This window comes from Gallus gallus, chromosome 3 (assembly GCF_016699485.2).
Source record: "Gallus gallus isolate bGalGal1 chromosome 3, bGalGal1.mat.broiler.GRCg7b, whole genome shotgun sequence".
Taxonomy (NCBI): Eukaryota; Metazoa; Chordata; class Aves; order Galliformes; family Phasianidae; genus Gallus; species Gallus gallus.
This window is the reverse complement of record NC_052534.1, coordinates 106,657,089-106,670,371: the sequence shown is the minus strand read 5'-3', so window position 1 is coordinate 106,670,371 and position 13,283 is coordinate 106,657,089. Positions and strand designations below refer to the sequence as shown.

General features: G+C 42.5%; 1 protein-coding gene across 2 annotated transcripts in view; it reads left to right on the top strand.

The window, feature by feature from the left end:
• PINX1 (PIN2 (TERF1) interacting telomerase inhibitor 1) overlaps positions 1 to 13,283 on the top strand; it is a 61,027-nt gene that overhangs the window by 16,334 nt on the left and 31,410 nt on the right. The window contains exon 7 of one of the 2 annotated variants that reach the window (XM_025149180.3): positions 12,428 to 12,516. The exons of the other annotated variant lie outside the window; for it this stretch is intronic. Coding sequence (XP_025004948.1) covers positions 12,428 to 12,516 — 89 coding nt within the window. The remainder of the gene's footprint in view (positions 1 to 12,427; positions 12,517 to 13,283) is intronic. 2 annotated transcript variants of the gene reach the window in all.

Below are 13,283 nucleotides of genomic sequence, written 5' to 3'. Positions count from 1 at the left end.
GAGACCTCTGGAGGTCTCTAGTTCAGTTGTAGGGTCAACCGAAGCAAGTTCCTTGTCAGGATAGATTTTGACCATCTCTCTCCCTTAAAGCCTCCAATTTAAACCTATAACAAAATTCCCTGAATGGGTCATTTATAGAGTGGGAGATAAGGAACGTCTTGGAATAATGAAATTCTTGTGCTATAAACAGACTCAGCTGGATGACCATTTGCTATTCCATAGGCATCAGGGGGCACTGAAATTTACAGAGAGGATTAAGTTTACATTTCATTGTCTGATGGCATTATGGCCAAGTTTTTCATCTGTGAGTTGCAGAGCTTCTCTTACTCCTATGAGATGCTACACCTTCTGCCTTTGATCTTTCTTGTATCCAGCAGTGGCTTGTAGTGTTGTAGATCCTGGCAGTGGTGTTACGCTGAGAAACTTCAGCAGTGTGGTCCTGTGCTACACAGTTGGTTTGTGTTATACCAAACTGTTCTTAAAGATTAGGGGAAGGAGGTGGGGAAAACAAGTGATACCCAGTAAACTCCATCTGTGCCCACAGTCAAGTGCAAACCAATGGAAGGACTCAAGACTAAGTGGCATGGTGAGGATCCTACAAAATAACCCTGCCTTCTCTGAAGTCCTTCTCAAAAACATGCCCCCTCTGAGCTGATGGTGTCTCAGCAAATCAAGTATGTCTGAGAGATGTTGTCCCAGTTAGTCATATGCAGTCTTAGCTGTATGCTTATTAACGATCATTTCATGATCTTGACCTGTGAGTCTTTGGCAGGAGACGTTTTGTGCTACTTTGGTCTGTGATGTCCTAATTGGAAAGCAGATTTCAGGCTCACTTTTAACTGTCTCAGTAGCCAGTGACTGATCTGGCGAATGGATCTTTACTCTTGTGTCACACTGACACCGCTGCAGCAAGTGAGGATGTTGAAATTTGGATTATCTTTGTTATCAAAGTGGAGGGGAATTGGCTAGAGGACAGTAAAGATTGCAAAAGAGTGGAATTACAGAGGATATGGAAGGAGATTCTATTTGCCCCTAAGCACTGAAAGGAGTTTCTCTAGAAGTAATAAAACCAAGATCCCAGTTAAAGCTGTTGTTTGGATGGTGTTGGGATAGGCGTTACTCATGTTAGGCACTTACAACCTTTAATTCTCCTGAACGTTACACACAAAGGCACTTTATAAAGATTTTGATAAATCATGCGTCCAACTAAAACTTCCTTAATAAACTACACAGGGACTCTTTTTTTTTAATTAAAAAAAAAAAATGGGGGGAAGAAGACAATGGCTGGGCTTCAGAGTGGAATTAAATTGGAAACGTCTGTAGTTTTTCCCAGGGAGAGCAAGTGATCGAAAATATTGAATTGTAATTATGATGCTCCCTGGGGACGTGCAGTGAGGACCTGTTTTGCAGGGTAAGATCTGCCAGGCTTTTTTTCTTTCCCTTTTGCCCCCACTTTCCCTCTGATTTGCTCTCTTGCTTAGGTACGCTGGGAGCCGGTGAGACAGAAAAACAAATTCCATTAGTTCCTATCTGGTTGAACTTCCTCGAACCCCCACTATTTTTTTTTGCTTCTCAGAATTTCCTTCCTCCATCCAGCTGTGTTTCCTGATGAAGCCTTATCACTGGAGAAAATACTCCTGAGTGAGACTGAGGATTTGGGAATGAGTTACAGACAGTCCCAACTTGGTTGCTGAACAACATAATTCTGGCACTGGTTTCGCTCTGGGGGCCGAGGGACTGGTTGTGATTTGCTGGCACATTTGTAAGAACTCCTGAATGTTTTGCATCCATCTCACTTCCACATCTCAGGACATTTGATGAGTAATCTGCTTCCTCTGAATTTTTGTAGCTTGAATGTAAACCTGCGTAAGTTCCCTCTAACTACCTGAGCTGAGCAGCCCGAAAGTCTCGAGTCCGTGGTGGTTTCTTCCGTGTTAGTCATTAGAAATGTAACTATCTGCCCTTGTTGCCTTTTTTTTTTTTTTTTTTTTAGATCAGGAAATTATCTTCTGACACATTTTGCAGAACTTCCTCAACTGACTTATGTTTCCCAGCACTTATCAGAAAACCTTGTTGGCTAATCTTAAGGGACATAACTGAAAATCCATTAGAGCCTGGCCATGTCACTGGCCCACTGAAGCTATGGGTAAATGGATGCAATTCCCTACAGCTTTGTGCGAAGTACCACTTGTGATGCTGATCTCAGTGGGGTTTGACAACTGTGTCTTTTAGGTGTGTGACAGGTTTAGTTTCTTGGGTTTTCTTACCTGTGACAAAAGGCTCTGATTTTGTGCTTTCAGGGAACAAAAACCTGCAGGGGAGGAAAATTAGTTAAAAATTAACTCCACCTTTTTACTGTTCTGCTTTGGAGACTGTAGCTAGCGTGAGAGATTTGGAACCGAGAAGCAGAACAGAAAGAGGACATCAAAAACCTGGAGAGAATCCAAAAGGTTTTAATAAAATGGGTGACAGGGTTAGAGGGCAAGTCCTAGAAGGAGAGAGTGGAGGAACTGGATACGTTCATCTGAGAAAAGAGGCAGAAAAAGGTGACCTCTCTGCCTATAAATATCCGAGGGTCAGGGGGAGGGAGGAGCAGGGGACGGGAAGGGATAGTAATCAGGGTAGGCAAAAGCCAAGAATGGTGATGGGGGTGAGATCCTTCAATTACAAAAAGGAAGACACAACCTTACTCTTGAACAGGCTTCCTCACAGTGATGTCAGCAGGGCAGTGGAAAAGTCCCCTAAGGGAAATCCCAGCTCCTTAGTAAGCGATGCCAAGAAAAAAGATGCATTTAACACTTTTAGACCCATTGGAATGGGGAAAGATACAAGTAAAACATCTCCCAACGAGTTACTCTTTGTGCAGCTCCAGTAATGAGGCTTGGTTTCCTGTAGTTGTGCCGTGCTTGGCTTCTGCGGTGTAAAGGAGATGAGCTCATGCTGAAATCCCTCTCCATGTGCACGCTGATCTGTTGGCCTTCTCTGTCCAGCTGCCTGTTTGCATGAAATACTTCAGTGCCTTAATATTTTTGAAATCTCTGAGCTGCTGTTAGGTTGGATTAAAATGTTGCTTGAGAGACAGGAGCACATGATGTACACAAATATCGGGGCAGAGAGACTGTGGAAGGTTTGCTTCCTTAAGAAACCACAGTAAAAATGTAATTGCTGTCATTGGGTTTTGGAGGAAGATGGTAGGAAAATAGTGAAATTGTCTCTCACGTATTTCCTTCTTTTTTTTTTTTTTTTAATTACCCAATTATTGTCAGAAATTATAATAGCATTTTAGAGGCACTGAGCATCTTGTACCCTATGTGGTGGTGTTATTACTAGGCTACACGGTTTGCCACATTTGGGATTCAACTGGAACTGCATGATTCTTGTTCCTGTATATGGCCTTATCATTTCAGTACAGATGTGATAAGTTTTGTTGTTGGGAAGAGTAAGAATAGTCCTTTTGTCCAGAATCAAGGGAAAGGAACAAAGAGGTAGCAAAAAGTGGGATTTAGCCTCACACCACTTTATTGGCAGGAGGTCTGGGGATCTTCTCCAGGCTCCCTTGGTAGTGCTGAGACACAGGTGCCCAAGCATTCACTTGTTCCAAAGATGGTAAATATATGTGAAGCCAAACCATTCCTAGAGATATTCACCTCTTTCTTTACTGGTCAAAGAAGACATCTAATAGTGCAGTGCATCCTATTTATCCCCAAAGTTATATTCTCAATGTATCCTGTGGAAAAGCTGTCTGTGTTCTTCTAAGTATGGCTACTGCTCCATGCTTAATCTGTCCAGTTCTTGTGAAGGCTACGTTGTATTCTTCCTTGGTTTGTGGAACAAAGCTGGCAGTAGAGTGGCAGGGTCTGCACAACCCAATAGTGTGTTCACAGATTTGGAGTACCCAGGAGCCTGCTTCTGGTTAGGAGAAGGTTGCAAGCCTCTAGCTCAGTGCTTCCTGTGTGCAAGCCTTGCTGGTCCTACAGAGTTTCATGACAGAAGAAATGCTAAGTGCCAGATTGCAGTAGCTTAGTTTTCTTGACTTCAGTAGGTGCCTTTGCTGTGTTCTGCACTAAAGATGCTTGGGAGTGTCATTAAATTTGTGTGTTCAGCTGTTTTTGGTTTTTATTGTTGCTGTTTCTGACTATTCGAGTGAAATGTAAAAAGCCCTTGCTAATGGTAATTTTAATACTACTGTAACACTTCAGTTGCTTCTTTGGTCTTCCAGTTTTGCTCTACTGCATACTCTGTATTCTTAACAGCTAGAGGAGAGGATTTCCTTTAAAAGCAAAACAAAACAAACAGAAAAAAAATGCAGCCATATATGCAGGAATCATAGAATGGCCTGGGTTGAGAAGGAGCATGATGACCATAGTTTAAACTTCAACCCCCCTGCTATGTGCAGGGTTGCCAACCACCAGGCCAGGCTGTCCAGAGCCACATCCAGCCTGGAAATAAAACAGATTCTCCAAGTGGTAAGCACAGGTTTGCATCACTAATATGCACTGGTTGTATTTCAAGCAAGGGCAAACTCACAAGAACAGCGTGACAATACAGCTAAAGGGCTAAATGCAGCTGGTGCAGATAGAGCAAGTCATCTGGCTATACACAGGAGCATGAAATGGTACTTCTTACTTGTACTAAGGGACATGAGTTAGTGGGGAAGTACTGGTGGTAAGTGGGTGGTTGGACTGGATGCTTTTGGAGGTCTTTTCCAACCTTGGTGATTCTGTGATTCTGAGTGGATTTAAAACATTATTCTAAGTTGGTAACCTATAGTACTGTATAAGTCAGAATAAGGTTGAATTAGTCTCAAGGTGTTAACTGGGGCCATGTTGTTAATACTCCTCCATACAGACAAGATTGCTCCAGGGGAACTGGTAAAAGTGACTTTACCCTGCATGGTGTCCTCGTGACATTTTTGATAAAAGCAGGAGGAGCAAAATATTGATGCTTTGTTGCCTATTCTATAAACACCTTGTTAATCAACTGAGGATAAATTAGTGCTGTTTAGATATCAGCAGAGAGAGGGAAAGGAAAGAGACATCTCCCAATCTGGATGAAATGGTGCTTTTTCTTCTTTTCTCCTCTCTCCATTGGAGAAGAGCCTTGCTTCTAGCATTGGTTCCTTGGGGGGGTTGTTAGGAACTGAAACAAAACTGGGGGGAGGCTCTTTTGATTTATCTTCTCTCCTTCCCTTTTGGTCACTTCGATAGGCATAAACAGCCAAGTTGGCTTTAATGTGTTACCATTAGAGACCATGCATTAGCTGGAGTAAACCATCATGCCTCGCAGTGAAAAATATCCCTTGATTGGCTAATTAATCAGTCAAAGGGGAATGACATGGCCCTCGGCTTGAGGGACTCTACTGCACAGGTAAACAGGTCATTGATAAATGGTTTACCCGCAAATTCATATATCAAGAAAACTTAGTCATTTTTTAACTACACTTTGTGTGAAAGCTGCACTGCATTTTTGGAGGTGTATTTCTGCTGCCCTTGCTTTTTGCATTGTGGGTGTTTTTAGGTTGTGAACGTTTTTAAGAAGAAAAGTCCAAACAGAGCTTTCTGTGAAAATTATAGTTCTGTTTTTGTGAATCACCTCCCTCCACCTCTTAAAAAAATAGTAATAATAAAGAAAATGAGATTCCTCAGGAGTTATATGGATGCAGCTCACATCCATAAGTGAACCTGGGGAAATAACTGGGGAAATGCATGGAGAAGCTGTTGTAGGTAGCAGATTTCATGTTGTCCGAACCAGTTTGGGTATCTATACAGACTGAAGCCATCTGTATGGAATATACCACCTAGTCCTGAAAAAATGGCCCTTCAGTGGATTTCTCCATGAGAGTTGTGTGTTCAATGGTTTTTTTTTTTAAAGGGTGAAGGTGGGAGAGGAAGAATCCAGCTCTACATGATGTAGCATATAAACGAGATCTGGAATCCCTCTTCTACATAGGGTGCATGAATGGGGTTGTATAACAACCCATGAAATGCTATTAGAAAAGGCACAACTGCTTAACTGTGTGCACAAAAGAAATCCTTATCGTGCTGTTGTGCTTTGCTTTGGGTTTCTTAGTTTGCTTGCGTGTTTGTTTGGTTTTTGAACCAGTGTGTATACTTTGAGCAAGTAGCACACTAGTGCCTAAGAATGTAGGAGCACAGGTACTGGGGAACGAAGTCAACTTTATTTCCATCATGAGTAACCTCTTCCTTCCAAACAGCCCTTGTTGTGGGCCTGTGCTTTTATAGGGTGACTTTGTTTTGTTTTTCCTTTTAAAAATATTTGTCTGATCAAAGAGTTTTCTTTTAAAAAATAAAAATAAAATGAAAATTCCAGTGCAGTAGTTCAAAACAAGGAAAAGTACACTTTTTTGATCCTGTCACAACAGGATTTGTGTATGGAAGTGTGAACTAAGCAGGTGGCTTCCTGTTGATTTGAAAGGCAGGTGGGCAAGTTCTTGACAGTGAGTTGATTTTTGCAGGCTGCTACCTGCCCTCCTTTCCTTGATGTCCTGGTGTGAGTGTATGTTGTGTGCTCTTTCCTTCTGCTGCCATAGCACAGAGCCAAGATAATGGGCGTTTGCACAAAGGGACTTATTCCTGAGTAGGAGGAATAGAGGTGGCATTAGGGATTCCTATCTTATTGGAGTAGTACAACTACGGGAATGATAGGAAAATAATAGTGTGTGTCCTCTCTTGGAAAGTTGGGGTAAGAATACCTTTTATTATCACCTAAGAAAGTGGCCTCTCAAATAGCATGCAGAAGGAATGGATTTACATAGCATGGTCTTATTTTTGCTGACTAATTATAAACGGGAATCTGACCTCTCTGTGAGGGTTTCTTCTGATTTTGGGTCACAAAACCTATCATGGAGCTGCTGGTTGGTTCAGGTGGCATAACTGAATCAGAAGTTGGAGCAAAATAGATGATTCAACCCTTAAGATCACCCAGTTGCAACCCCCTGCTATATAGGCAGGGACACCTCCCTCTAGACCAGGTTGCTCACAGCCCCATCCAGCCTGGCCTGGAATGCTCCCAGCGAGGGGGCATCCAGAGAAGAAGCAAGGAAGCAAATGTCTAGCAGCTGAAGTAAGCTACAGAATAAAGATTAAGAGGAGCTCAAGCAAACCTGAGTTTTGCTCAGCTGGAGAATGATTGGGCACCATAATGTACAGATTCTGATGTTTCTGGGCACATAACTGTGTCTGAACTCTTCCCTGCACTGGATTAAGTGATGTGATATCTGTCTTTTGTACATGGTTTGTTCTTCCTCTCTGTGGGGGAAATGGGTTGTACATTCAAGCATTTGATTTGGCGGACTCTAAGTAATATGAACTCAGTGGGTATTAGTGAAGACAAGCTGAAGTGTGCTCTGGCTTTGGAGCAGAAAATGTTGCTGGTTATGGTACTTAGTTCCTGTGGAAGGTTGTTGCACAGTCCATGGGGGACCTCCAGAAGGTTCTGCACAGGTGAGCTTAAACCTGCTGGTAGAAAATTCTTGTGTGTAGGATCACAGAATCACAGAATGGCCAGGGTTGGAAGGGACCTCAAGGATCATGAAGCTCCAACCCCACTGCCACAGGTAGGACCACCAACCTCTACATTTAATACTAGACCAGGCTGCCTGGGGCCCCATCCAACCTGGATCAAGGCTCATGAAGTCCATTTTGGTGACCATCTCTCACTTACCTCAGCTGAAGGTAAGCGTAATACTTTGTTGGGTGTCCCTTACACTGAGCTCTGAGCTCCTATGTAGGTAGACATAGACAAGGCCAGGTATGATTGGACCCCAAAGATGGTAGAGAGTCCAGTGCATGGGAAGTACATCTGTCTCTGAGGTGCTGGTAATTGAGTTTTCTTATTATTTCTGTTTTGCTCTCTTCTTAAGTCATCTCTTTTCTCATCATGATCTGATTTCCTTCCAGTCGTGGAACGTGTTGACAACAGAATCAAACTCAGGCTAACTGGATCCTGTGTCACCTGTGTGAAAGGAAGATCAAAAATCCTGTCTGCCCTAAAATCCTATTTTCCAGAATGCTGAAGAATTTAAATGTCACTTAGTTCTTCAGCAGTTGAAAGAAAATTATTTATTCTCAGTAGTTTTTACAAAGAAATTTCTGTAAGCCAGGGAGAAGAAAGCTTCTCTTGCACATTGACTTAGTCAGAGGCTAATGCTAATTAGGAAATGCTTTCCAGTTCACAGAAAATAAGATCATTTTCTTTGGAAAAAAATATATAAAAGTTTATGTTCATTTAAAACAGCCAACTTTTATATTTTACAGTGAATATTTTCAGGTAGAAATAGGAATTACTAGAAACATTGTTTTTATATTTAGATTTCCTTGCAGGTACTGCTTTTTTTTTTTAACTTATTATTATTCATTAGACCAATATATCCCCTAATGGAGGAAAAACACCTGATGTGGAAAATGTCATCTAATTCTAGGAATGTGTTATTTCAGCTAACCCTTTGTGTATAAGTATTTGTTTGTTGTCTGACTAATCTGAAGATAGAATCATCTAGGTTGGAAAAGACCTTCAAGATGAAAATCCAACCATCAACCTGACCTACCGAGTCCCATCACTAAACCATGTCCCCTGGTCCACACATCTCTTCAATACCTCCAAGGATGAGAATTCCACTATTTCTCTGCACAATGCATTCCAGAGTTTGACCACCCTCTCCAGGAAGAAATTTTATCCTAATATCCAATCTTAGGATCCCCTGGTGTAACTTCAGGCTGTTTCCTCACATCACTTCTCACCTGAGAAAAGAAACCCACACCCTCCTCGTGGCAGCATTTCTTCTGGTGGTTGTAGGGAGCAATGAGGTCTCCCCTTAGCCTCCTTTTTCCAACTAAATAACCCCAGTGCCCTCAGTTGCTCCTCATACATCTTGTTTTCTGGTCCCTTTGCCGCCTTTGTTGCACACAAGCAACCCAGCTTCCTTCTTGCAGTGAGTAACCCAAAACTGAACACAGCATTCAAGCTGTGGTCTCACCAGTGCCATGTGCAATGGTTCATATATTTCATGGGTAGCATATCAGGAGCTAGTAAGTCTGTATGCCACTCACAGCTTGTCACGTTCAAGTGAAAGCTATTTCCTCCAACAGTCTTTGAATTATCTGAGGGCTTCAAATCTTTGTGACTCAGCTTGTCCCAGAATTGGGTCCTTGATCAGTAAACAACACATTTAGTCCAGTGGGTTACAGAGCTTTCTAAGTACTTTCCTTTTCTATGTTATCAGTCTTTGCAGTAATGGCATCGGTTCAAGATTCAGATTGTTCCATGAAGACCACCATAATAGTCTGCTTATATAAACCTTGTGGTACTACTCAGCTTGAATCTGGGGCAATGATATAATGAAACACATGACTGTCAGGTTATGCAGTTCTCAAGTTTGCTTCTGTCTAAAAATGTTTCTCCTGAACTGAAGAATGAATGTTCTGTGGGGTGCGATACAGCGTTGGTCAAAGTGACCTGATTTCAGCCACTTACTGTCTGTGACTGTGCTAATGCTGGAAGCTTAGGCATTCATTTACATTTCATCTTAAAAGCAGGGAGAATGCTCAGCCAAACTTCAAGGTGATGAGAGAAAATTGTGTAATCCTATACGTCAGCAGGCAACTGGAAAAGGAAGTTTTTTGTTGTGACTTGCACACTAACAAGTTGGAAGGCAAGTTGTCCCCATTTTAACTTGTGCCTTGTTAAGCCTTCTATTAATCTCTGTTTTTAAACTCCTCTCTCCTAGACCCTTGGCATTTCCATGCCAAGATGGATTTAAGCATATGATTTGTCTATAGAGGACATCACCCTGCAGTGGATCCCAGGAATGTGACTCAGGTGAGGCACAGTGAGCTTGCAGTCAGGGCTCTTTGCTTTGCTTCCACCCACATGCTGTGCAGCCTTGGGTCAAGTCACTTCTCTGCATCCCCGTTGCACAATCCCTAAATCTAGGGATGATTCATGTATGCCATGTAGGTGGTATTAATCTAATTCGTGTTAAGCATGCACTTCTTTATGAAGTGCACTGAAGTATTTAGATGATAAGTGAGAATGTTTAAGTGCAGAGCATATCACACGCGTTCATTTTCTGCTGGTGGCTATTTCTGGAGAACCAGTAGAGGTTTTTGAAGTGTGCTGTATGTGCTTGCCTGTTTACCTTTTGAACTTTACAGCCGCAGTGCCTAGTAAAGCTATGCTGTGGTTTTAGGACATTGTTACTTAATTAAACTTTGAGAGATTCCTGAAGCGTGACTGTCTCCAGCTTTTCTGAAATCCCTGCAAAAGCAAGGCTGCTTACATAAAACCAGGATGGGAGGGAGAAGTGCTCCAGAGCACCACATTATGTACGCATGTGAGGGCAAGGGTATGTAACCCTGCAGGTCTGTGAATCTTGGAAAGCTGAGGTCAAGCAAGAAGTGGAGAAGTATCTACCTGCAGGAGTGTTTGTATAAATGGTTGCTTCTGGTAAAGTGAAGTAGCAGCCCTTGTTTTGACAGCTAGTACTTAATGTATCACTTGGGCTGCTGATTCTCTGACATCCATTCATTACAGCAGACCTCCTCTGACCAGTGCTTACCAACCAAAGCACCGCAGAGGTTTTTTTCCTCCTTTTTAATAAGCCTTAGTGTTTCTCAGTTACCAAATGGCAAAGGAATGCTGTGTGTAGCAACTGTGATGGATCGCATCCAAAGGCACAAAATACGGCCTGTTCCTTTTTCCTCCATTGTGGTAGGGAAATGGGTGTCTCCAAGAGACGCCCATCAGTGTAGCTCTTGCTCTTCAGCAACAAAAGTCTGGGTGTTCTGATTTTTAACACTTGCTACTAGAAAACAGAGGTTTGTCACTCCTGGCAACTGACTTTACAAAAACACTGATAACAATAAAGGGCTTCGTGCCCAGTCCTGATTTGTACTTGCTTTCTGGGAATCTTCCAGTCTAGTGGTGATGCTGTCCCCTCTGCTTTAACCCCCAGGGCTGTCCCTGGATGCAGAACTCACTGCGTGGTTTATAGAGTCCCAGATGTCTTTTGCACCTCAAAAGCATGGCACCTCCACACACTTGGTAATATCTAAAGCATACAGCACAGAAGCCTTGCAGGTCTGTTGCAGATATTGTTCAAATCACAGTCTAGGATTACAGTTTGATTTTGAACATTCGTTCTTTCTTGTATTAGAACTGTATGTTCTTCACCTGAGGACAGAAGGGCTTAGGTGTATCTATGGGGCTGTAAGATCTATCTGTTCCTAGACATCTTTCCTTCTGCAGAGTCAGCTGAAGCAGAATTGCATACGTATACCTTATCCATTCTAATACACAACGTGGCACTTTGGCTTAACTTGTCAGGGGGGTGACTTTGCACTGGAGTGACTAATTTACAGGCAGATGTTCTCCTGTGCTGATTTTGCTGTATGGTGATGACAGTAACCTTCAGCAGAGTGGTGTGCAGACAGCTGGATCTGCTGACATCCTCAGCTGCTGCAGCAAAGTTCACCAGGATTCACCTGCCAGAGCTCTTGGGCAAGCACTGAACCAGGCCACTGTGGGACAAAGTCTGGAAAGATACGGGTGATATTCCTGAAAGAAAGAGAGTGGGAAGGATGGCTGAAGGAATGGGAACTGGCAGCATTCTGGGGGAGACTGCAAGATTGGAACTGAGGAAAATACATCTGGAGCTGATGTCAGGCAACGGAATATTAGAACTCTGCCATAGCATCTCGGAAGTACTTTTTGTACTTCTTGATTTCCAAGAAGCTTTCCTTTTTACGATTCAGAATTTTGAACTGTAAAACTGGCAAAACTGTTTTGTCCTAATCGGTAAGCAATTCCTCTGGAACCTGTATTGTCATTCTGGTAGGAGAATTCTGTCTTCCTGGGTCTGAAGTCCTTGAAAGAAAACTTGAGGTTGCTCTCAAGGGAGAGTTGTGGCGTTTAATACCGCTTCAGGGTCCTGACACGCAGTTATCTTCAGGGTGTCATTTGAGAGGTACCCACTTAGCTTTCCTGTTTTGTCCTTCAAGTTATCTTGTTGCTGTGGAGATTTGCGGATAATGATGGAGTCAAGACTGTGTTCTCCAGTTGTTTCAGAGTTAAGCTGGAGGTCTGAAGAGGAGGGAGATTAGTCCTTGCTGAGAGGTTAAACTTAGCGATGTAACATCTAAGAGTCAGGAGAAGAGCACAGCACCAGTGAAGGGCCATTTAACCCACTTAAGGTATGACCTGTGTATTTGAGGGTCACCTCTCTCCATTGAATATGATGATTTTAGCCTCCAGATTTAAAGCCTCCACTAAGTATAAATATGGAATGGATTGTGCTTTGGGTACAGCTCTTGATTTATGTATTGCAAATACATAAAAGATAGGTGCTGTTTTAATTTCTATATGGAGGCTTGGGTAATGAGTTACGTTTGTGACGGGCTCTGTCTGACAGATTTGGTACTGTGAAAATGAATCAGTACAGAGAATGTGCACAGGACTTCCAGGAGCCTTGGGAGAGACCCCAGGAGTACAAATTATTCCGTAAACGAATGTCATTTCTTAACGTTATTATACATAGATGATTCTTCTCTCTCTCTCTCTTTCTGAATCACTTTCCTAAATCAACCTTTACAAGTAAAAATCCATTTCTGTAGGAGATCCAAGCAGGAAGCCTTGTTAAAGCAGTAGTTTTATATGCCCGGTAATTTATAGGCACCTTTTCCCACTGTGTGTGTGTCTCAGAATTGGTACCCAGTTGTTATTTAGGAGGGCATATTATTCACTTTTCTCCAACGTTTGGGAAAGCAGGGCATACCACTCATTTGAAAATCATACCAGCTCCTTTATCACTGCCAGTCTCCATCAGCAACGCTACATTCCCTGCTTGACACGAAGGAGGTTTGCCCTGAATAAATGTAGTAGATAAATGGTCTTTCTGTTCCTCTGAAGAATTTGGGCCACTTCTCAAAGTTGGTGCCAGAAGTACGGTAGCAGAGTGGTATGGTTAAAGTTAATTGCAGTCAGATTTTAGTTAAAAGTCTAACTAGCTTGTCAGCTTTGAATTTATATTTTCACAGTTCACTAGGGAGTGATAATAGGGAGGCTTTGATGTAGCTTGCTGTGTTTTGCTTTGTACTAAATGCTCCCAAGTTTAGTAAATAAACTTTTTTATTGGGCAGGGGGGCTATGAATGACCACTCCGAGCTGTCCATAAGAATTACAGCATTCCCTCATCCAGGGGCAGCAGGGTGGCATAGCTGCACATGGCTGGCGAGTTGATCAAGGTTCGCGTGGAGCACCAAGGCTGA